At 25.3% G+C, this 27,625-nt stretch overlaps 1 protein-coding gene across 2 annotated transcripts; it reads left to right on the top strand.

Moving 5' to 3' along the window:
• The first annotated feature begins 8,878 nt into the window (after window positions 1-8,878).
• Window positions 8,879-27,625, top strand: LOC112595628. Of its 2 annotated transcripts, XM_025340905.1 has the most exons (5): window positions 8,879-9,318; window positions 11,984-12,128; window positions 19,298-19,372; window positions 25,049-26,002; window positions 27,224-27,625. In XM_025340905.1, the coding sequence occupies exons 2-5, from the start codon at window positions 12,029-12,031 to the stop codon at window positions 27,358-27,360; spliced, it is 1,266 nt and encodes a 421-aa protein (XP_025196690.1). In that variant the 5' UTR covers window positions 8,879-9,318; window positions 11,984-12,028; the 3' UTR covers window positions 27,361-27,625. The 2 variants fall into 2 exon arrangements, with proteins under 2 accessions (XP_025196690.1, XP_025196691.1); XM_025340906.1 differs by lacking the exon at window positions 19,298-19,372.

The raw sequence follows: 27,625 nt of genomic DNA, 5'->3' as shown, positions 1-27,625 counted from the left end.
CTCACAACATATTTACGCAACACATCAACTAGCGAAGATCGGTTAATTGGGTTAGCTCTAGTGGTATATTGGTATGGATACGCGGGTATACGTCAGCAGATTTTCGATTTTCGGCGTATACCCAACGTAAAATATCATTTTACGGGTATACGCTCCTAAAATAACTCGAAAACCAAATAAAACTTATTTTATAGTTCATAGAAAAAATGTGTTACGATGTTTTAATTAATTGTTTATCTTATTTATCAGTATACGCTGTATTTAATGTATTTTAAAATAAATTTATTAAATAACATTTTGAAAAATATATGTTATTAAAATACATAATATGAAATATGAGTCACGCGGCATATGAATTTATTGCAGTGTTGTGTTTTTGTAACCATAAACGCTATTAAGTGTTTATCAGTCACAAGCCAATTTAATTGCTTATTAATAGGGCTGGGATTTTAATGCACTAAAAAATCTCAAAAAATGACTTAAAAACTTAAAAAATGCATTATAAAAATACATTTAAATTTATTCATTATAATTTAATTATAATATTATAATGTTTTTCTATTTTTTCTGAATCATTAGCAAGAAGACCTAGCTATGATAAAATATTTGCCATTGATGATAATTTATCGTGCTACATAATTTATTATTCCTACCGTTGCGATCGGTAGTTTGTCGAAAGTCTCTTCATCATAACAATTTTCGTTCATTTTATGAACAAATTGTGAAAAATGTTCTAAAACCTAAGAACCTAAGAAAATGCACTAAAATTGTCAAAAAATGCAAAAAGATCCCAGCCCTACTTATGAATTTTTATTTATAAATGTTTGTTACTGTAATAATGGATATAGGTTGAGGTTTTCTTATTTATTTATTTATTTATTACAAAACTATGAATAGTCATAATACTCAAAAAAATTTAATTTTAAAATCGTTTATTGTTTTGAATTGGAAATATTGTGATGACATAATGTTGAAACAAAAATATGTAATATAAGATAACAATGTTTGACAAATGAGTGGACATTGATACTTAACATTATCAGTCGTTCAATTTTATTGTAATACATTAGAAGTTAATAGTTATAACCATAGTCTAAGGGATTATTTTTTTGTAGCGTAATGACTAGCGAGAAAAACATTTTAAGTTGAATATACGCATTTTAGTAGTGAGTATACCCATAAATATATTTACCAATTAACGTTGATCCTAATAAAGTGGTGAGAAGGTTTGCTTTAATACCTTGAAGACAAGGAATCGTTCTATACATTTTTTTTATGTTTTCTAATATCTAATAATATAACGACAAATTATTCAAAATGTATTATAAAGTATCATAAATTATTATTATTTTTCTAATATTACTATAAAATAATATGACATCACGATCAGACCTATGAATATTGTATAAATGCCAAATTAATATCTAGTAAAATAAATACACTTGAAAAACGTGTTAGTAAAAACATTGAACCTCCAAAAATAAATTTTAGACACGCCCCTGTACAACGAATATATAATATATACAAAAAAAAATTGATGATAAGATCATAATTTAATCGTTCATATACAGATTATAATAAAAATCCAATAATAACAATATCAAAATAAAAATGTATAAATCATGACCTTTAAATAAAGGATATGGTGCATAAAAACGTTATAATAACGTTATATTTGACAAAAAACGATTGAAATTTGTTAACATAATTATAACGGAAAACCATAAACATTAATAATTAAATAACATAAATCAATATATTATTATAACGGTTAATAAAATATATTATTAATAAACTTGTAATAACATGTAATATGTTGACACATTTTAAATATAATAAATAAAAAAATATATTATATATCATTAAACAAAACATAACGAAAAATATTATATATAGAATATCATTAAACGAAATAATTATTATTTAATTATTTAATAGTTATAAATATAAAATATAATACTGGTTTTGTGAAAACATTCATTTTACGTGATTTATTTTTATTCAACCAAGAACTAATATTTTATTCCGTATTCGGATTATTACTGCATTAGATGATGTAATTTTAATATAAATAGGATAATTTTATTGTCGATTACTTATAATAATAACAATTAGTGATGCTCTGACAATATTAAATACTGTACTACGGTCGAAATTTAAACTACCCAACTATTGTGTTCAGTTTGCTCAGAATTGTTGAGGTGTCTGTGTTAAGCAAATTTTATAATTTACAATTTATTTATATTAGAGCACGAAAAAAAAATTTTATTTTAAATTATTATTTATAATTATCTTTTTTTGGCTAGAGTATTTTTATTTTTTGTCTTTTAGGTTAGTGTCGAACGTAATTTTTCTGGCTTAAAATTTTTATTGTCCTACTTGAGAAATTCTAATTCTAATGATTTATTAGAAGATATATTGTTGAGGGAATAATAAATAACATATAAAATGTATATTTTTTTTTTAAAAGTGTATTCATGAATATATTACGTATTAGACATATATTAGACATAGGTATTTATTTTGTTATTTGTGAATGTATTATGTACTATTTAATAACAGTAATATTATAATAGGTATAAATTATTCATTCTATACCTCAATATCTCTATACTCTATATATAGTATATTAGCTATCTAAATACTTTTATATTTCCAATATATTATATTATAACAACAGAAATTATACATGCTGATTATTTTGTCAGTTATAGTAAGGTATAAATAAATGCAGCCAAAGTATGTCAAAATAGTCAATCTAAAATATAAATTCCTGTGTAGGTAAATGTCATTTACATACACAATATTGTAAAAAATTTATTTCTGAATAGCGATAAACGCAAAATTTGTATAACGCGTTTTAATTGTAATAACGTATAATGAAATTTTTTTTTCAAATACAAGCCCTGTGCATAACTTATGGTAAAAATGAGTAAAATGCTTAACGAATTTTTTGCCATTGTTTTAATACATTCCTTAGAATCTTTCAAAAAAATAAATAAATAGATTTTAATAAATATTGCTTTGATATTATTTTTGAAATATTTCTACATTTTGGGAACTAAATATTATTCTCGTCTTTAAACTTGATATTATAAACATGCAATCTAAAAAAAATTTAAAAGAACAGGGTTAAATATATTATTTTAAGCATAAAATATACCACGTTATAAGTTCTAAAACAAAGACAGTTCATGTATGTATGACGATGACTTCCTCTTAGGCGTCATACAATAACATATATCTTGTCATGGGCGTCCCCAAGAGGAAGCAAGACGAGGCATTTGCCCCCCTATAATTTTTAATTTTTTACCTAATTATAATAATTTAATGTAATGATGACAAACATAATAATTTTCTATATATAAAATATATAATAATAATACCTAAATGTAATAATGACAAAACATGATAATCTACTATGAATAAATAAATGTATAGAAAAATCTTCATTTTTTTTTTTTAATTAAATTTCCCCCGCCCCCTAGAAAAATGTCTAAGAACGCCCATGTATCTTGCTAATATTTAACAACAGTGTAGTTTTTAATCGTGGTTATAATTTATTGCTAAAAAGTAACACAATAAAATATACACCAAATGTAATAAATTATTTTTACAATAATACAATATTTAATTATTCGCTTCTATAATAATAATCATTAATTTGTTGTTTAATGAGTTTATTACACTATACCTAATTATTGAAAACGTTTAAAAATAATAAACGCTCTAAATTTCTGAGTTTCAATTATTTTCATAATTTTTTTTGTCATTTATCATAATATTTGTGTACATAATATAATAATTCTCACCCAGTCAAAAACTTCGAACTTAATTAGCATAATGTAAGTAATAACATACCTACGCTCTTTCAAGATGATTTTATTTCTGTTTGTGAAAATGTAAATTAATGTTTTATTTTTTCAATGTCAGATTATTATTACAAATTCAACATGACACGGTTTCATTGTACGTGCACCTATACTATAAAATAATGTAAGCCATTATACATATAGAGAATTATTAATTGTTAGTGCACTGTCTACAACTACAGGCAACGATCTTCTATCCCATAAATGGCACTACCTGTTATGTTATTTCTATTTGTATTAAAACTTTGTAACAACACTTTATAGGTATAAATTTTTGTTATAGATCATCATAATAATAATACCATTAGCAATTTTAATGTATATTATGCAATTACGTTGTAATACTATCAACTTTAATTGACTCTGGATTTTATATAACCTTATATATATATATCTTTATATTACATACATACCAGAAATAAAAAGGAAACGAGTAAACGTATAAACTTTTTTCTTGAATGTATGCGCCACGAGTATATGTATATATAGTGTTCACAGTGCTTTTAAGCTCCGACTGGGCTTTATCAGACGAAACAGATACCTACACAAAAAGTTATTGCGACAGTTAAAATGCACACTTTAATACAAAGATGCTGGTATATACATTATATAAAACTATATAAGTACAAATCTGTTCGAATAAAATCAGTTTTAAATTCTATATAAGAAATTAAAAATGCAATTGGTGCAGTGTAGCGAATTATTAATTAAATAAATATTCAACTCTTCGCCACCTTAAGATTTAAATCTACAAATGGAATTTTCAATAAACCATCAATCATAATATATTTCTCTATCGACTATCATACTTCACTCATTGTAAACCTTATATAAATAATATTTGTTATTACTTATTAAATAATATTAATTCTATATTATGTTTAACGTAGATAGTACTTACGACCTACCTGTACCTGCCTACGTTTTATGTATTAAACAATAATGTTATATGTATAATTATTTTATTACACACCTGCGCTATGAAAAAAAATAAAAAAAATAATTGTGTTTGACAGTTGTACAGTGTCGATCGATGGTTGTTATAGTTGAGAGCGTAATGGCATTCCGACTTTGAGTTATATACACGGAAAAGCTTTTTGGCATTGATCAAATATGTAAACCTTCCATCTGGTTTTGACTGTCAATCTTTATATACCTACATATCTATATTATATATGTATCATATATTATTTATATATATATATGTCGTCTATATGTATAGTATACATTGTATACATATAACATAAATATTACACATATTATATAATATACGTATTATACGTGTAAGTTATACATCAGTACATCACCATGACAAATGACAGACTAGTTAGACAGTATAGCAGCTTAATGATTATCATAAAAATTACTACCCACGCCTAACGTTTCGAGTTCCATTAAAGAATCTTATAAATAATTTACTAATATGCTCTCAATGAAAATTTACTAAAACTTCCAAATAAGTATCATTATGAAGAAATAAAATCAAAAACGTATTATATTGGAATGCTATGTTAATCATAAAAATGTTTAATGTTAAGGTTAAAACGTATAAACTAATTTGGGAAATTGAATGCATGACCAAATAGAAGAATTAATTTTTTATTTAGTTGTATTAATTATGTGTTGTTTCTGTACTTCAAAATAAAATTACTCTATACTCTAGAATTTAAAGTGTTGTAACTGTTTGTGTCTTAAAATTTTAATAACTTTAACTTAAAAGTAAAGTAAAAAAAAGTTAATATTTTTAATTAACTAATTATTTTTGCGAAATGAGTGATGATATTAGATACAAAAAATCCATGATACATATGAACGAAGGCCCTAATCGACGAAAAAAAAAATACTTGGATAATAAATATGGTGCTATAAATGTTATGGGTTCACAAAATCAATGCAAAAAGTAAATAGATTATTAAATATTTTATATTTTCATTATTAATACTATAACTTTATACATTATCATAATTATTTTAATAATAAAAGTACTTTAATCAACTCATACAACATGCATAATACTTGTTGTTATACTTTGTTGTGTTATTATAAGTTATAAACGTTATATTGTTCTTAAGTGTACAGTACGATTTTGAAATCTCGCAAAGTTACCGTAGCTATAAAATATATGAACCTAATAACGTGAATACAATAGGTAGTTATTATCTCGTTCACAAATATATAAGTAGTAACATAGTATAATATTATACATGAATAGTCGTTCAACTTTAAAACTTTACGCTATATCGATTGTTTTATAAAGTGTTTCTTTACAATGAACTCTAAAGCTCCGTTTATTCAATTGATTATTTCATCAATGATGTAGTAAAACTATTAGTTAAGTTATAATAGCATGTATTATGAATGTAATGTGTAAGCTAATATAATATAATGTGTCTTTTATTCACTGTAGATAGTTTAATAACCCATAAATATATAATAATATATTTACAAATATAATAAACGAAATACGAATGATTTAAAATTCACTTCTTCAAGCTATAGGTACGCTGTAATTTTAATTTTTCGATGATTCTTTCCACGACTGCATAATACTAAATTGGTAAAACGCCACTATACACTCATTTTTGCTCTCAAAACAACATAATTGTAATGATATTATATTCTTGAACACGGCAAACGAAATGATTGTTGTGGACTTGTGTAAATGTCGATTACTCCTAACGTCAGATGATACGACAGAAAAATTATTATTCTGCGGTCGTTATTTTATCGATATTTTTAAATTAAATTTCTGGAACTGTGTATAACGTAATTTTAAAAAACAAATGTAAAATCCATATCATAATTTATTTTCAAAATGAAAACACGGGAAGAAAAAACGTCGATAGACTAACTGCGGGCCTTATTTTCGTCTCTAAATATGATTTGATATTCAATTCTAAATATTAAACGTAAACGATAAGTGCACATTATTATTAGTCAGAGCCATTTCGAGCGTATCCTGTACATACTAGAACAGTAAATTATTTTCAATTAATAGGTAAATGACTATAAAATGATAAATTAATTTAATTAAATATACTGTCTCACCATCGAAAAAAAATCCAAATGCTTATGATCTGATGATTTTTTTTTTTTTTTTTTGCAACCTCTATAATATTTATACAACTAGGTCCTCACATTTTTCTCAAATAATTCAATATGTCACATTATGATTATACTTAGTATCTTTATAAACTTATAACTGATATAAGTACAAGTTACCGCACCATAATTATTTCGATGTTTACTGCATTACACATTAAAAAATATATATAAAAATAAATAAAAATAATTATAGATAATTATAAAAATTTTATAAATATATATAAATTTACACATTATATTAAATAAATACTTTATTTTAAGAAAATCGTTTAATTATTAATACATTTCTTTAAAAAAAAATTATCTAGAGTCTGGACGCCATTCTATTAATAAAACATAGGAATGTTATTTCTAATTTCTCAAAATTTGAATTCATCGATAATTAAAATTAAATTTAATAATAACATTAAACAGAAAATCATAAAGTGCAATAAACGTTTCTTGAGTACAACAGTGCAAAATACCGGTAAAAAGAGTTCATCGATCACATTTTTTTTTTTGTGTCAGACCCATGCGCAAAAAGGAAGGTCTAGTTCCCATTGCAGTAAATATTTAAATTGTGTTTTTCATATTTGATCAATTACCTATATTCAATATTTTAGAATCATTGTAATAATGCATAACATAATTATTAAGTATACACCATTATTATAAAGTTATCATCATATTTGTCATTTATCAACTTTCGTCATTGTCATTAATTTGATAAATTTATCGCTCATCTTCAAGATCGTTTCCTCAAACATCGTAATAAACGTATTTTATCCCACTTCTTGTATCTTTTTCCTACAGAAACGAAATCTTTAAACATACTTACTTAATCAAAATTATTTGAAATCTACAAAACAATTTTACATGACGATTCCCTTGAAATGTTGATAAGTTAGACAGAAATTTGGCGAAAACCATTAGTTAGTAAAAATATTTTAAAAATCCTTGATATCCTCGATATTTATAATGCAGAATGCAGATGTGTTTCCAAGAATTTATAAAATATTACGCGTACTGTCAGTTTTGCCTCAGACTACAACTAATGAATGTTCATTTTCAACGTTACGTTACCTAAAAACTTACCCACAAACAACAATGGGAGATTACTTAAATAGACTGACATCATTGAACATACATCGTGGTATAAAAATGTGTATCAAAAATGTGTATATAATACTATCAATCAAATATTTAATGAATTTTTTTTTCCCCTCCTCGGGTAAATTTATTACAACAATGATTTGTATTTCATAGTATTGGATAAAAAAACATTTTTAACATAGGTACTAATTATTATAAAATCAATAATAAATATAAATATTACATGATAGGTACTAGGTATTTATTAATTATTGATGTATTTATTTTATACAATCTTTTTCAAACCCTTCCCCTTTTCTCCCATTATAAAATTCTGTGTACAACCTTAGTATACGTACATAGCAGTCTAGCAGTATAATAATTATTATATTTTTTCCATTGCAGAGAGAGCGACTGACGGAGTTGATAATTCGTGTAATAGATATATTGTTCATAATATATTCATATTATGAATTATATTATCTGCTTGGTAATATTACTATTAGATCATTACTAATTAGTAATTACTTTGGACTATGAATTGCTCACGCGGCGAATGAAAATATTACAACAATAATATTATACCAATTATATCGTGAGGAAAGATAAACGAACAGCAAACGCGTTTTTATTTCTTATTATTATTTTATATAACGATAAGATATATTAATATACCATAATATGTATTATGCTCAGGGTTTTTTCTCTCTTTCATTATCTAATATCTATCACTATCAGCTATCTCTCTATTCCACACACTAAGAAATCGTTCGGTATCTCTATCATTTAATCGTTGCGTGACACATAGATACCCGTGTTATCAAATTCAATGTGGCCTGCGGACGTCTCTTTATACTAATAACTGCGCCGGTCGCGTCGCACGAGACACGTTTTCAAAAACAATCTCCCGATAAAATTATTATCCAAAAATAGGTAATAATTATTATATTGTAATTACCGAAAATAAAATAAATTTAAAACGGCGTTGTTACACAACACGCGATTTTATAGCGTCAATAATAATATTAATATTTAATATACTGTTATGTCGCATCGAAAACGTCTCTCGCGAGAGTCGAGACGTTAACCGCGGTTTTTGTTTTTGCTTCGCCTGAGCTTCATAATATTATCTTTGCCGTCGATTTCGAAACAAATATGGAATAATTTTTACAATATTATTGTGATAAATGTAAGTACCTACACACGGTGTAAATAATCATCTTTCGATTCAGAAACCACCAACGGACGTGTCAAATCCACCACGCTGCAGGTATGGAAACGTTTTGTTATTAATTTTAATTATACAATTATTTATATTTTATAATGACACGATAAGACGCAGTATAGTTTTGCAAAAGTTGGCCGTTTTGTTATTTATTCCTATGTACAGATCGTATCAGTCGTCTGACATCCGTTGACGAATCGAATCGAAATTAAATTATAATTATCGTGTTTGCTACCAGCCATTGTAAGTTGTAACATTTGAACACCATGCTATAAAACGTTCCTGCCTCCTGGTCGTTATCAGATCATTTTTGTTTATAATTAAAATCAAATATACCGTAATACACATATAATATATTACTATTCAAACCTATCCATTCCGCGAGTTACTTATTTTTATTTTTTTTAGAAAAAATTATTTCGTTCATTAAAAATAACGATTTATGGTTGCCGCTCATATTATTTAGGCAACGGCGTATATATAAATATATCTACATAATACATTAACGAGGTTTCAACACCAACGTACCAATTGCACTGCCACCTACCCTATGACAAACACATAAGCTCTACATATAATTATATTGATATACCCACAGCTCACGCTGTATTAATAACGCATACGTTTTGACATCTGTTTGCACGTTCTATTATCGCGTATGAGACCATTATAATGATCACTACGTCGTACGAATCAGTACAACGGCAATAATGAGCGCACTGCCACCATGGTGATTTATAATAATAATATGAAATTATTATTATCATTTTGTCGCTACACAAAGTTACAGGTCGTATACGACATAAATATGTGATACAATATCATTATTTACCTCCAATGCCATTTGACCGAGACAACAACGGAATATTGAGGGCAGACCATTAAGTATTTTGTCAAAGTTCAACGATATTAACTTTTCGCAAATGCGAGTGAATATCCCCAAAATTAATATCATATTGCATAATACATTAACTAATGTGTTTATGTCTGGATCGGCTGAATGCCAGATTTGTATAAGATGTATTATACGGTTCATAACCTATAAAAGTGTACCTATATAGCAAGTGATTCACTGAGCACACTCGCCCCTTTTTAATAATTTAATAATGCAGTAAATTAAAATATGAATATTGGAATTTGAAAATATACTTAAAGACCATATATTCAAATGAAAAACACTGTACTATAAATTATTTAGTGGGTATTTATTTTTATTTTTAATGTTGACATACCTACTAAAATTAAAATTTGAACAAGAAGTTTTTAAGCTATATTTAACAATGTATTCTAAAAATATGATGACAAGAAAATTTAAGTTATTAATATTAATCTACAACGAAATATTTTATAATTTTATTTTTGTTAAACCTTTTTTAAGGATATTATCCTTATTATAAACATTTTAATAAAAAAAAAACTACCTACTTCTTCAAATTTCAAATTCAGTACATTGAAAAATTCAAAACATTCTTAACTGAATAATTTACAATAACAAAGGGAGTTCTTTTTTGAAAAACAGAAGTTTTTATCGTCAAAGACACTCCTTAAATAGTTTAAACAATCTGAATAATTTGCAAATAAGATCTTTAATTATACTTAAAAACTACAAAAACCAGAACTTGAATAAATTTAATATTAGTTTTAAAAAAATTGGGATGAACATGCCTAGTAAATTACTCTGTATATTAATTATATTTTATGATTTGTGATTGTTAAAGTTATAGGACAGTATTTATAAGCAATTAGAAATCGTATCACAGCCGCAAAGAAAGCAAACTTCCTAAAATATGTCCAATAAGATTTAAAAGGACGCCTCACCCATATGTGTCATTTCCATTTTACTAACATACATCATGGTATATTAGCGTTCAGCAAAATACATTTTATATTGTAAGCTTTAATATTAGAATCGATTCACTTATTATCAAACTTAGGTAAGATTAAAATAATATTATCTAGAACATCTCCTTATAAGCTTTATTGATATTTTTTCTTTTTAAAGTAAATTATACCTATGTAAAATATTACCACTTTAAGATTCTCATAATGTGGTTTAAAATATTATAATAATAAAATCCTCCAAACAATACTTTTACCTTTATATTTTTTTGAAGTAAATCGACTCTAATATTAAAGCTAACAACATTAAATGGACGCTAAATTGCTATGTTGTACGTAAATAAGACGAGATAACACACTTAATATACGCGTCATCAAAACATAAAAATAAACTAGAATATAATATTAAATTTGGTATTGGAAAGTTATAAGGCGTACATTATTTCAGTGAGATAACGTTATTTAACTTAATAATCCAGACACATTGAGCGTTTTAATACAACCGTGGTTGTCATTGTGAAAACAGTTTTCAGCCTAAGTTTTATCTTACGTAGTTATTATGTTATAAATTTATAATAATACTTATATAAATATTTTTTTTCTTGATAATATTATAGTGCTACACGTTCGATTCATCCGTCGTGTATGTACCTGCAGTAAAGCAATAGTCTGACCTCTCGGTCAAACTCAGCTGACGTTTTAGCTTAATTTTTTCTAGTAATTTTGCGTTTTTATGTCAAAATTTTGCTCAATACACAGTATCGTTCTAAAATTACCATTTAACAACACCGCGTCTACGCATTCGTAACGAAACACCTAATTGCATCATAAAATCCTGGCTAACCGCGATAAATATATTTTTGTTTTTCAGGTATTAACGAAATACCTAATCGGCTATAATTATTGTGAAAATACTATGGAGAATAAAGCAATGATATACAACTTCGGTCCAGACGGCAGTGATGCGTGTTGGGCCGCGTTGACGAGTTCATGGACTCGTTTTTCGAAACAGCAAGGTAAAATATTATAACTGTCATACTATATTACATCCATGGAGTTGGCGTTTTGAAAAAAACATTGTTTTAACCATCCACTTTACAGCTACTAAATTTATTGCGCACGTATGTACAATATAATAATATCTGAACAACATGTGCACGACGTTTTGTTATCATGATTAGACTTTCGACCAAAGTACGTTGACTTAAATTATGAACGTAATATAATATAATGTTCAAAATGCGATATTATTTTACCGAATCAACGAATTCCGAAATAATCTAAATAATATGTATATTTATGTAGGTATGATTCAATATGGATATTGAGTTAAAACACGATTAATATAATATCATAATATTATAGTAGTATGCATTTAAATAATTTGTCGTCAGTGTCTTAGTGACGTCCTATTTTTCAACCATGAAATTACTTAATTTTTTATTTATAGAAAATAGCATTACTGAAAATCATGATAGTTTGGTTATAATTTATACATTACATTATATGAAATAATTAATTTCATTACTCATAATTCATAAGACATAATAAAATAACCCGTTTGCTAATTTCAACATTGTACAAATTCAAAAAAATTGATTTTAGCAATGATATAAATGTCGTTTGACGTAACAAATTTTGTAAATCATATTTAATTACATAAAAAATGTTTAAAAAAAATAAAAATTCTATTTATTTAATTATTATAATTATTATTTTTTATACACTTATTAAGTGCAAAATTATATTATTTAAAATTTTCTATATCTCTTTACCAATAATTTTGTCTATATATTATTATTTCTTAATTAGTATAATTTTTAGATAGTATTTGGTTTTCAAAAAATATAATTATACAAAAATGAATTTAACGACCTGCAGTAGGTTTCTGCAATATTATGGGTATTGTAGATAATTTCACCTACTATATAAAAATATGATCACATATATCTTCACAGGTTTCAATCTAAACATTTTAATAATTTATAACTTATTAACAAATTCTTATTATTATAATTTTACAATACTTAAATTACTTTAGGTGCTTTTAGGCTCTTTAAAAGAAAAAACATAAAACAGCAAAGAATATAGTAAACATAAAAATGTTAGCAATCAATATAATATTTATAAAACTATATTTTCACTTTTAATAATAAAAAAAAATAATATAGTAAAATGTAGGAATATTAAACATTTTTTTTTTTTTGTATCAAAATATATTCAATTTTCTTAAAACGTTGTATTTTTTAATCATCTAAATACTTTAAATAACATATTATTATTTATGTTTTCACCAAAACAGTACTCAGTAAAATTATAGTTTGGAAAGAAAACAAAATAACTGTCAGTTTCGTCAGTTTTATAAAAAAAATAATTTAGCTGCTTTTATATTTTTGTTATATAATAAATATATATATTATCAATACCTACATGTTTTAACCTAAGATAAATATGTCGATCATTACATCGAGCCTTACTACTTCGGGTTTCGTACTTCCTATTATTAAGTTATAATAATAGTGTCGGTTTCTATGTATGTGTTTATGTTTATAAGTATATATTATTTAATCATATTATCCATAAAAAGTTTATACATTTGTAATTTTAGTTATAACATGTGCATATATATTTTTAAACGTTATTTGTTTAAAATATTCGGTTAGATTTAAGATTTTTAGATAATGCTTAATTTATTCTTAAAGTTATTGTTGGTACGTAAAGAGATCTCTCAGTAGCTTTTATCAGATTTTAGTCAGTGTTGATTAATATGCATAACTTATATAATATATTCATGTTTAACTCATAAACAATAAATACTGACTTTAATAAAATAAATTTGAGAAACATTAAATAAATTTAAATACTAAAAAAATATGTACATCTGAAATGTTTAAATTGATGGAATAACTCACTCAAACTGCGATTTATTTTCTTAGGTTTATTAAATGATTTATTTATATTAATATAAAATTAATTTTAAATGGTTTTATACGAAATAAATATACAATATAAATGGCTGTAAAAAAATATCAATTTTAAAGCTACTTAACTGAATTTCGAACAAATATTAATTAAAAGTTGTTTAAGTAATTTTTAGCTTTAGTTAAATCTAAAATAATTGTAAAATACCAATTAACTTATAATTTTAGATGCATTACAATATACACTATGATATACAATAACAACACACATTTTATAATGCTAATAATCAGAATAAATGTATTCTTTCAACTTTAAGTCCATCAAGCACTCATTTGGAACTTTAAATAACTTAAGTAAAAACATTATATATCATGAGCTATTTTTTTGTTTACATGAATACGTTACTATTAAATTACTTTTCATTAGAAAATTATAATAATTAACAGTGAGGTGGTTTTACTAAAAGATAATTTAAAATGTTATTTTTTATGAACGGTAAACACCCCTAGAGGATCACCCTTAACAGAAAAGTCAGCTTAGCCAAAATGTGTTTTTAAGCTATACAAACAATATAATATAATATTAATTCTGGAATATAAGATACCATTTTTAATTAAAGCTTACGTTCTAATTACGAGAATTTGAGGGAAACAATATTTAATTCCATTTTAATGATTTTTTTTTTTCATAAAAGTTTTATATATTGTATATTTTTCTGCTAATAAAAATATTTATATTTATTTTAAATAATATTTTTATATTTGAAGTGGTATCCCTCGACTATATTATTATGTCTCATCAGTTGTCTTTTGTACAAGTAATTTTTTCACAGCAAAATTGTTATCGTATAATTATTATATTTTATAAATAGATACATTTTTGATTTTTTTGTTCCAATTTTTAGTTTTTACAATTTTATTTTTATTTTTATTATTTGTCTTCTTTCCAAAACTTTTTAAAAATAAAATAACAATTTTTAGATCCAATTTTTCTCAAAAGTGTATATTAAGTCAAATTATTAATTGTATAAATTATAAATTAAAGTAAAAAAGCTAAGAATTTAAATTTTTGAACCAAATTATTACATAAATAATATTAATATTTTAAATTATTACTTATTTACTAATATTTAACTTAACATTTTATGAAAACAAAATACAAAATAAAATTATAAATTTATTTAATTATTTTTGCATAGAAAATAACATTTAAACATTATAACACAGTATAGGTACCTATTAATATCGTTTTTTCAATTATATTCTCATATGCAGTGTATAAATATTAAGAAAATTTATATTTAATGTATCATTTAATTAAACTCGATTTTAAATATAACGAGGTATTATTTTAGGAATAATGCATTTTCTTCTATAACATTGATAATCATAATACAGAAGTTTAAGATGAAAATTATTAGTGTATCGTATTAGTAAACAATATGTAATGATCTTCTATTATTAAACTAGTAATTTCACCATAATCATAACTAAATTATTTTAATATATATCAAAAATGTACCTAGATCAATAATTATTATTGCTAAAACCTTTTAAACTTTTAACAGTATTTTTTATTTTGTAAGAATAAAAATTGTGTATTTATTTTTATAACACAGTAATAAAAATATATAGTTTTGGATTATATAATCTTTAGATGTCTTTGTAATTGATTTATATTTTATATTGTTATAAACATAAAATTTATAAAGGTAGGTCTTCTAAAGACTTTAAATACTTATAAATTGTTTTGTTAAATTTGATTAACTGCAGCATTATATGGAAATAATAATAATATATCTATGTCAAAAAATAAAATATTTATATTTTTTATATTTATAAAAATTAATCATAAATTAATAATTTAATTAATTATTTTAGTAATAAATATTTAATAACTTAATAATAAAAAAACTTTTCCAAAGCAATTTTTAAATAATCATGCGCATAGTATGTGTAACATTTCTCTGAAAAATGTTGTTTTTACCTAAAAATATATTATATTGATTGCTTATAATATATTTATACACTAATCTGGCAATATAATATATAACGAAGTTAACTTGTACTCGAGGTATTTAGGAATATTTACCTTAAATTACTTAAAAAATATTATCCTTTTTTTTCTTTTTTATTGACCATGAATCATAATTATATAGTTAAAGAACAACGCAACATATTAGATATACAAGTGAATTGTATTTTGTTTCGTTCAGAAATGATCAAAAATAACAAGCTGACAAAATTACATTCAGGGGAATTTTAGGATTAAGTTTTATAGCCAGCCTCGCCACTTTTCCAAATTTCCATTAACTGGGTATTATTTAATATTATTATATTAATGTTAGTATTGTATTTTATTATGTTGGAAATATTTTAAAGGCAATTTTTTAGAAGTTTCCGAGTATTTTCAAATTTGCATCGGGTCATAAAATACTATTATTTATTTTTTAAATAAAATCACGTCCTAAGATAACAATGTACTTAAAAATCTGTGTTATATATAAGATGCTAGCTGTAAAGTGAGAACCGTCTACATAAGATAAATTTAAAATTTAAATATAAAATAAATTTGTTAAAAATATATGAATAAAATATAATGAATATTAATATTTTATTTTACTATAGAAAATATATGATAATCAATTTTGAAATCATAAAAAAAATTGAATTTAAAATAGAATTCGAAAATGTTTATTATATTCATAAGCATCCATCCTATAAATTTACCACATATATATATATTGATTATTATTAATTATTATAACGGTATACAATATTCAATATTTATATTCAATCAATATTTTGATGTTTTTATTTTTGAATACATTTTATAAATACCTATCTTGGCTATTGGCAATTGACATGCGAACCCACATTAGTAATTAACTTTAAGTATAGGGTACGATTAGGTTAGTTAAACATTTTTAATTATACTAAAAATCCATAAAATACGCAATTAAAATTGCCAAAATATGTTTATAAGCTGTAGGTATTATTATATACCAAGGCACATATTTATATTATAAAACATATTATTCAAAAAATACAAAAATATTATACAAAAAAGATTCAAAACGTTATATTTATACCTAATATTTCATATTTGTATTAATACTGACATTAAATAAAAATAAATTATTTATTATGACGGAAGTAACGTCTTTTGGTAATAATATATAGTAAATGTATAAACTGAATAAGGGATTCAAATTAAATTCTATAAGTTACACAAATTAGTTTATGAAATATAATAACAAACTCGCTTAGTTTATTTTATATAAATAAATGCTTAGGAAATGGAATTTAGTAAAGTTTTTTACAGATTAAATCTGAAAATTTGACAAAATAATTATGCCTGGTTTATGTTTTTTATTTTTTTATAAAATATCTTAAAATTCTATTTTTATTTCTGAAAGTATTTGTTTGTTTCGGTGTATTAAAAATAAAGACTGATAGATACTACAGTGGTTGTGTCTAAAGAATATAAAGTGTCTCATATTGACCAAATATTTTCATCCCTAGGCCCTTGCGATAAAAAATGTCGGATTATATAAATTATATATCATGTACAAATACATATTATGTAATATGTACATAGTGTCAACATCAAATTTTAATAAAAAAAATCGATTATGATTTTTTAGTTTGTTTATTATATTATAAAATATATTAATATATATTACGAGTATATTCTAATCTATCTGCCGCCTACTAAATTTAAAGATTTAATCGTATCTCCAAATCTTCGTTTTGGTATAATAAAAAAGGAAATAAAATTTTATCGTAGTATCTTAGAAAAATCATCACTCTTACTCCAGTATTAATAATAACAATAATACTTAGGTACTGTTAAATTTAAAAATTGAATTCCATGATTTAAATAGTGGCTGATAGAAGGTCAAAAAACCATGAACGATTTTAGCTTATCATAGTCAAAATCTACTATATATCTCTTACATAAATATTGAGCAACAGTTTTTATTATTTATTTTAAATATACACTCTAAAAACAATAGTAAATTATTGTGTTTTATAAACGTATATTTAAGAAGACGTAATGTTATCTTCGTTTCACAAACGTATCATAGCACATTTAGTTGAACAGACCCAATTCTGCGTAACAAGCTTAATACGAGTGAATTAACCTGTTATAAAACTTAGAGGAAACATATTCAGTGTGTGTACATCAGTTTATTAGAATATTTCAACCTTTAAGCCAGCTTATCATTTTTAAATTGCAATATTATACATACTCATAACAGTCATAATTCTCTTAAAAACTTAAGTATCATAAAAAATTCCCTTGTGCAAATCCAAATCAAATATATAATATAACCAATAATTTTTACAGTAAGTTAATTTAAATAATATTACTATAAATAATACTAATAATGCTACTAAAACACAAAATTAATTTTGCAAATTTAGTATGTTGTACGTTTCTAAGGTGGATTCAGCACAATATGTAGTTGCTACATCCTCGTTTATTTTTACTGAAATTCAATATTTTTGAATTTTTCATTGTCACTCTCAATCGTCAGCCCGGTATTCGAATGAAGCCACTCATACGAGCTCTATTCATATTCGATATTATTTCGCTCTCTTTATTAATGAATTTCTAACTTGGGTACTTAGTATTTAATATAATACACTATTAACCTTATAAAATCAATCCTATAATAAATGTGACCTATAAATATCTGATAAAAAAAAAAATTTAGCCCCTTATTTTATTCCAGGTATTAAGTATTTACTTATTATCAAGTATATTTTTTAATGTATATATGAACATGTACCATTTATTTATATAAATATACAATCTGCAAATTTTATACGACATATTATAATTATCTTAAATAATCTATTAATAAAGTATTTCTAATATAAATATTATATATTTATTTATTAATTTATTTTTTATTTTATTTTTTATTTATAATGTTTTTGTTTGAATAAATTTAATTAAAATTCAGGTTCCCCGGGTTCTTAATATACATCTTCATTATATAATATTATTGCACTTAAATGTCTTAAAATAAAACTAATATAATGATTTTTAGTTTCATAAAAAAAAAAACGCATAATTATTTAATTTTTATAAAGTAGGGTTAGAGTGGTGTATAACTCCTCTCCTGATATTCGCACCACCGATATGGTACGTCATGTATTATAAATAGCATCTGACTCTTTTATCTTAATTCACGTGTAAACTTTTAAGTAATTTCTGAAAAAACTCAATCCCACTTTTAATTATTTTTTAGACCTTAACACAATACAAGTCTCGTGTGATAGTTCAGCGTGCAGTGATGTCGAAGCACAGTTCAACGATACCACAAGTACGATAAATTGCAGTTTATTATTACACCATATCAGTATATTAGGCATATTTGGAGCTCCATTTTTTTGATAGTCCTTCCTATATTTAAATTTCAAAACTGGATTAACTCTATTCATCTATGCTAATACAAATCCAAGTATACAAGCTCGACTTCCCGCAAGCTATCCAACTTTAAAGTATGGAGCTGAAATATACCCCTAGTTACTTCTACGTTTATTTTACAGAACATTTGATTTGTCAAAAAAAAAAAAAAATTTATTTTAATAGTCAAACAGATTCGTAGTCCAACTAAACTTTTTTTTTTTTATCTAAAATTATTCTTATCTTCATTCGTACATTGATAAAATAAAATAATTTAATATAAATTACGTTTACATAATATTATTATAGCCTCATACTTTTCAAAATACAACTATTTAATACAGTAAAAAAATGCTATTATTTATTATTTCATAATAAATATTAAAAATTTAACATAAATCAATCAGCTTAATATATAACAAAGTATTGAATAAAAGCTCTATAATATATCATTTAAATAAACATATATTATAATACCTACTATTTATATTATATATTATATTATTACTATTTATATTATATATAAATAGTAGGTAAACTGTTTACATTTCAAAAATAAAAATAAATTTTATTTTATTACAATATCACTACAATAGGTACTATTATATTTATAATGCTACAAAATGTTTAATTAAACCTAAACAGATGTAAATGAAATATATCTCAATTTTTTACATGTAATCATTAATAATATGATATATTTGTATGCTTGTATTGATAGTTTACTGAGTTTGAATAATATTTTATAACTGAATTATAATAAGAGACTAGGACTGACTATATTTAAAATTTAATACTCATGTGATGAAGTGTAAAAAAATGAAATAACATTTAATTTGTAAGAAATTTTATGTTTATTATACTAACTTTATTTATACGTTGACATTTTATTTTGTGAACCAATGTGTGTTTGGACTCAATCGGGGTACTTATTTTGAGACATTTTAAGCTATCTAAATTCGTTCTAAATCGTTGTATAATCATGCGTCGCGTTGAACCAACTTAAAGTTCGTAGTTTTAATATTAGCATTTTAAAAACGAATGTAATATATTTTATAAATATATAACAATCTCTTACCTAAATTATTTTATTATCAGTATCAATAGTTATGAATTAATTACTAATAACTTATAATAGTACAGTAGTCACTCGTAATTCGAATCTCGATAATTCGAAAAACTCCATAAATAAAAAACTAAACGCTGAGTCCCCCGAGAAAAGCTCTATATATAAAAGAAAATGCATGTATTCCAGTTCCCTCGATAATTCGAAATGTCTGTCGGTAAAACACACTCTACAATTCGAATTTTTATTCCATGAACTCTATAATTTGAATTTTCTTAAACGCGTTTATATGTAAGTTCATACGTATGTACAATGTACAAACACATACAAATTATGTACAATCTATTTAACGTACTCCAGTACTTGTTATGAAACTAATAACGACGGTAGTTAAATATTATCGTAGTCTATAAACGTTATTGTACCTTAACTACCTAATCTAAACTTTTGTCAGGATTACGTTAATTTTTGAGCAATCTAAAATGGACGGAAAAAGATGCAGTACAATTTTTAATGCTATCAGTAAGTTAGACAACCAAAATGTGACCAGAAATTTATCACAAAAAAAAAAAACAGATTTCTTTAATATGTAAAATATAATAATATAATAAATTAATTTAAATTAATAATTGTAAAATATAATAATATGAGTGACGTGTGTATGTATAATAAATAAATGTAATATGTACATACATACAATAATTTTTCACCTCTCTTTAATTCGAGTTAATTTTTTTTCCTTCAATTATTCAAACACTCGGTAAATCGAAAACCTCTATAAATCGAATTTTTAACTCGGTCCCCTGAATTTTGAATTATCGAGTGACTACTGTATAATATACAGTTATTATACATTGTTATATTATAACAATTACGGTGTTTTTTCTAGTGCATTATTCATTGTATAAACTTTATTGTTCATAACTTTCTACATAGTTTTATTTTATATTTTGTATAAAAACTTACTTTTCAAAAAATAAATACCTATTTCTGTTTTTATTTCCATGTTTGTCATATTATGTTATATAGGCATATACGTAGGTAGTAATAAAAATGATAATAATGATAATAAGTTAAACATTTTAATCGGGCTGGCTGAGTATTATTATATTATTATAAATTATTAGTAATTAATTCATAACTATTAATATTGATAATAAAATAATTTAAGTAAACTTATTTTATATAACTATATTTTAAAAGTGTTTATATTAAAATTAAAAACTCTAATAAGTTGATTCGGCGCGACGCCAAAAAATGTTCGAATGTTTTAATTTTTTTTCCTTTATAATATGTCGATAAAAGATTATTTGCCAGATTAAAATTCTTGAAAATTTAATAGAGAATCCAATATGAGTTATTTTTATATAGGTATGTATAAAAATATTAAAAATACATAAACAATTTTTAAATACATTTTAAGTTCTAATTTTGATAAAATTACATATTTAAACGATGAATTACTTTGTTCATTATTTTGTAATAATTAAAAACATTATTCATTCATTTGTCGTAATACTTATTATGAAATAAATTACTTATTTCAATAAAAATATATTATGAAATACCCTTTAAAATATATACTGATACTCTATCTCCATTAAAAATCGTTTTTCGTATACAATGATTTATCATTGAATTCAATTTTAACACATGCATCACAAAGAAGACCCACTCGACACTTATTATAAAGCAGAACGGTACCTACCCACTGAGAGTATACGTTAATAGTACCAGAAATTGCAGTTTTATTTTAAATTATAAAAATTATTTATTTTATAAATGCTATTTTAATTTTTTTCTATAATTTAATCTATACAGAGTGTGTCTGATATGGATGAGGTCACTAGTATATACGTACTGACTGTAATGTCTCAATGAAGACTAATTAAAAATTTTTTTCTATTTTCAAAATTTAGGTTTTTTAAAACTTATTTTAAAATATTATCTTAAATGTAAAAATAAACTATCTAATAATATTTTTTACGAAATTCTCATACGAATCAAGATGTCGCAACATTTTTGCAATTGTCGCGCGTTTTTCATGCTCAAATCGCAGATTTAAAAAAAAAAACTAAAATGTCAAGTGACACATCGATTTGTTACCATCACAGCGAGTCCGCATGTACTAGTGATTTATCTATTTCAAAAACACCTTGTATATTTAATCATTTTTGAGTTTTAATAAAGTGTAAGTTTCAATAAGTTATGCTACCGCTTTTGATATAAAATCTTAACGTTAACGCATACGTAATAACTTATAAGTTGTAACCAATAACGATTTACTTTAATTTAGAAATTTTTCACTTAAGAATTTGTATTTTTTTATTTATTATATTATTATTATTATTTTTTTTTTTTTATGCACTTCATTAAAATAAAATATCTAAAAATATTACAGTTAATATTTTCGTTGTAATATTTCCCTAGTGAAATCGATATGTACCTAATTAGCTGGTGAACGGTGATAAATTCACTGGCACAAAAGACGTATATATTTAAGGTAGTCTAGAAAAATCGACGCAAATAATAAACACCGTACCCACTGTCCACCTTCTTTTTATTATTTACATAAATGTATTTATTACATGTGCATATTTAAAATTTATAGTTAACAAATTACTTGATTATTTTACTATTATGATATTATAATTTATATACTCTGTAAATATTAATAAACCCGAAAAAAAAGTTAAGTAATCATAATATAGTTTCACAAACTGTTGCAATATAATATAACAGCTGAATATACACAATGCATATTCGAATAAATTGTCTCCGAGCCAAGTTACAGAACTTTGCATATTATATAGCTACTGAGTACGTTTATTAAAAAAGTTTTTATACGTGAATATATTGGTTACAACAATTTTTTCATTCTACATTTTTAGCAAATAAAAACATCGTTACAGTTTTGTTGCATTTGCCAATTATTTTCACAACTTGGTAATTGATTGGAGCTTGTAAGCAGTTCACGGCGCATTATTTTGTCGTATTTATTCGTACAAAATACAATAGTGCAGTGCGCTCTAGTATCAATACACAGTAACTAATAAATATAAACGTATTCAAAATATTTTAAAATCACTGTAAAAAGAATAATAAAAACATGCTAACTTCAAAATATTATATCTCTACTTATAAGTATTTGATTTGAAAATTTTCAATTGAATATGAAAATATATTTATTTTTAAATGATATTGAATACTTTTTTTTTAATTCAATTTGAAACTAAGAAAACATTTCCCTTGTTATTAATAGAAAAGTTATTTTTATTTCTGGCTTTTTTGAAAGGTGAAAGTATTTTTTATAAATTTCCAATTACTTAAAGACATTACATGTTGCCAATAATTAACTTATTGTGTAAATATTATTTGGTAGTTGAGTACAAATTATATTTAATTTCAATTTCAGTTCCCTGTAAATATAACTCCATTGTATTATAAAATATATATAACGACTATGAAACTAAGATCGAAACCTTATTGTAAACTCGAAGTTACGTTTGTATAAATTTCTTTGTTATAAAAACGAATATTTTTCAATTTGGTGCACAATAGTACAATAACGACAAATAATTGCTATTTTAAGCAACCAATTCTAAATTATATGTTATTGCTTCTGAAAACTTATTTCGTTACTTTAATTTTTACTACAATTTATATTTTTATAGGTACCTACAGTACAGTTACATCTGTACATAATTTATTTGTTACAATAAGCTAAAAAGATATATAAATAGTTTGTTGATTTTATAAAACTTGGGCTTGATGAAGGAGCTTTTCAACGATAGCACATCAACAATGAGTTTCAATATAACTTTATCTTCAAAATGTTATTTTTTTGGATAGTAAATTTAAGAAAAAATTCAACATCTTTATTTTAACATTAGCTACTAATTAGTAAAAACTAAATGGTGTATTTGTATTAAATGTTGAAAATTTTATTTACTAAATAAGAATTACTTTGAACTATAAAGAATAATTTTCATCGAATATTTTACAAGTAATTAATTTTTAATGTTATTCACATTTGTAAATCAACAATAAGAAATTCATTTAAATAATTTAATCTAATTTTTAAACTAAATTGTATACTCTACATAATCAAAAGTTTTTGGTATACAGGAAAGTTCTGAATTCTGATTATGATTTATTTCAATCATAGAGTTACATTCTTATAATAAGGCATATCTATCTTTCTTGTAAAATTTACCATAAATACATACGTAATAAAATTAGTCTTAAAATATGTTTGAATGTAATTAGATGTCATTTTTTTTTTTTTTTTTTTACTTAAACATTCAGAACTTTTATAATACTTGTAAGTTGCTCATTAACTTAATATACTAAATAAATGTTCTTATCATAATTTAGTACTCTAAATATAATAATAATATAGAATATCAAATGTTGTATTCGTATTGAGCTAAAATACTCCTCTTCTGAGTTAATACCTGCATACAATTCCTATAAACTATGATAAATAATGACCATTATTTAATTATTACGGTTATCGTTTCACAGGAACCCTCAACTCGTGGCCGGTCAAGTCACGTAGGCCAACCAAAAAAAAGAAGCAGAACGTTGTGACCGCGACGACGACGTCACGGTCTCCGCCGCCCCGACCACTGCCGCCGGCTTCGCCAAAGGCCCTCAAACGCCGATCGGGAGTACAACTGCAGCGAACGGCCAACGAACAGCTATCCAGTTCGGCGGAGGTTATGGAGCAGACGATTTCGGAACCGCCGTTGACTAACGGCCCGTGTAACTGCAGCCAATCAGTAAATTCGGAACTGCCTGCCGAGAAAAACGTCACGGGCAACAACAACAACAACGACGACGACGTCGACGTCGACGACCGCGACGAGAACAGTGACAGAAACAAGTGGAAGTGCAACTGGGCAGCGGTCGATGTCGCCGACCAGGAACGGCAGCAACTGATGCTGTGCGCGGCCGACTCCGGATCGTCGACAGACATTAAAGAACCGGCCACCGTTTACGCCGAGCAGCCGATCAAACACGCGCTGCGGGACGGAGGCGACCGCGTTTCGTCCGCGTCCCGTCCACCGACTCCGTCCACTGCTGCACAAGAGCCAATCGAACACGCGCTTCGGGACGAAAGCGACCACGTTTCGTCCGCGTCCCGTCCACCGAATCCGTCCACTGTCGCCGAGCAGCCAGACGAACGCTCACAACAGATCGTCGAAGGCGACCGCGAGTCGACCGCCTCCAGTCCACCGACGACGTCGTTCGCCGTCACCGAGAAGCTAGTGGACGCCGAACACCCGGCGACGGTGGAAGTCTGCGCGGGCTACCGCGAAGTCGTTTCGTCGCCCACGTTGTTAACACAGTTTCCACTGCAGATGACTTTGACCGCTGACGCCGCAAAGCCGATGGTCATCACAGTTGTCCCGCCGCCGTCGTCACTGCGATCGCAGCTCAATGACAACGAAGAGTGTCCAGTTCAACCGAATTTGGGTAAGAAAAATAATATGTACATTTTCTCTGTGTTATTAATATGCAGCGGTTGTAGCAATCGAAGTAAGTGCCTGCGCATAATTCGTTTTTGCGGCCCGAGTAGTGGTCTAAACGACAGAAAAAAATTACGATAACAATAAATTATCATACTATTTTTGTATAACTCATATTAATATTTTTTTGATAATCATTCTAAGCTAATGGGCTCATGGTCGTAATACGTTTGAGTACTATTTTCTTTTTCTGATATCGTGACACTTTTGAGAACTGTAGACAATAATGCATATTTATTGTATGTAGATAGTTTTTTTTTATATTTGCGAAGAATGTACCTTTTTTATGTAAGTTATTTATGAATATAAAAGTTACCATGGACAATGAATCGTAATAAAAATTACAATATATTGTAAAACGATTTTAGAAACACGCATAAAGTATTATGAGCTCTGGTCCATTCAGTGCTATTCGGAGACTATACCACAATTTCTCCTACTACTAACATCGTGCTTGTCAGTTATTAATCTATAATGCGTAATATAGTATTTGGTTATAAAGAACCACTATCTAACACCTCTTCAACTGAAACTTGCCAACATACTAGTTACTACTTTTACATACATGACGTACATCACAATTATACCTCAGCATTTTAAATTCAATGATTATTTTATACAAATTATAGTTCAGCGATGCGGTTTCGTAGCACAAAGATTGAGTATTGGAACACAGTTCAATAAATTTGAATACTATCATTTGTACATTTGAACATTTTAATTATTGTATGGATGTATATGAACCGTTGTAATTAATTAAATATGTTAAACAATAATTAAATAATCAAATGTGTAATTTCTATATAGCACTCAAGAGAAGATATGTCTTAAAAATGCTATCACGAAATATTTTTTTAAATTAATTTTAGATTTTTAAAGAGATGATTTACCATCAATTTCATCATACTTAGCTTATTTAATTATAGATCTGCGTTAAGTTTCAAATATTAGGTTTCAGAACGTCGTGAATTTTCCAGCCTAAAACATTAACAGTAAACTTTAGATTAAAAAGTTAAAAAAATCCTCGTATATTAAGTACCCTGCTGCAAGCCATAGACATAAAACAAAAACAGCTAGCTATAACATTATATAACATTCATTAAATTATGGATTCCTAGTTATAACTCACAATAAAACATAATTTATGTATACGTATATTTACTTGCAGGTATAATAGTATTCTCAGAAAAACCGTTGTCCAAGTACGAGATGAAGATTAAAGAAATAGACAACAGTATAATATCGTACTCGAAATCGTTTTTGAGCACGGTGCTGTTTGTCGTGCTCCTCCGCGTCCTATTTTAAACACAAAACACTCCAATTCAACTAATATTTAAAAAAAATTGTATATTATATAACTGGCGTACGAGTAATGTTCTCTTTCAACCTGTTAATCCGAGGGATTTTGATTTTCAAACACAATCGTCATATTTTAAACGGATGTTTTTGAAAATCGATCTTCCATGGACCCTTAGTAAACGTTACTCGTCCGTGTCAGATGATAATAATAATAATAATTATTAACTTGGACCAACATTTTTTTTTCAAATTATGTTATACGTCTATTGAT

The sequence above is a fragment of the Melanaphis sacchari genome, unplaced genomic scaffold (genome assembly GCF_002803265.2).
Source record: "Melanaphis sacchari strain LSU unplaced genomic scaffold, SCAv2.0 Contig28_pilon_pilon, whole genome shotgun sequence".
In the NCBI taxonomy this organism is placed as follows: Eukaryota; Metazoa; Arthropoda; class Insecta; order Hemiptera; family Aphididae; genus Melanaphis; species Melanaphis sacchari.
The sequence above is the reverse complement of the archived record's forward strand: the minus strand, read 5'-3'. Positions and strand labels throughout refer to the sequence as shown.

Excerpts from the sequence above, each read along its gene's own strand:
- LOC112595628 (XM_025340905.1), top strand. The coding sequence starts at position 12,029 with ATGGAGAATAAAGCAATGATATACAACTTCGGTCCAGACGGCAGTGAT. Across the intron at positions 19,373-25,048 it reads ACAGTTCAACGATACCACAA|GAACCCTCAACTCGTGGCCG; the intron begins GTACGATAAATT and ends ATCGTTTCACAG. Across the intron at positions 26,003-27,223 it reads TCCAGTTCAACCGAATTTGG|GTATAATAGTATTCTCAGAA; the intron begins GTAAGAAAAATA and ends ATTTACTTGCAG.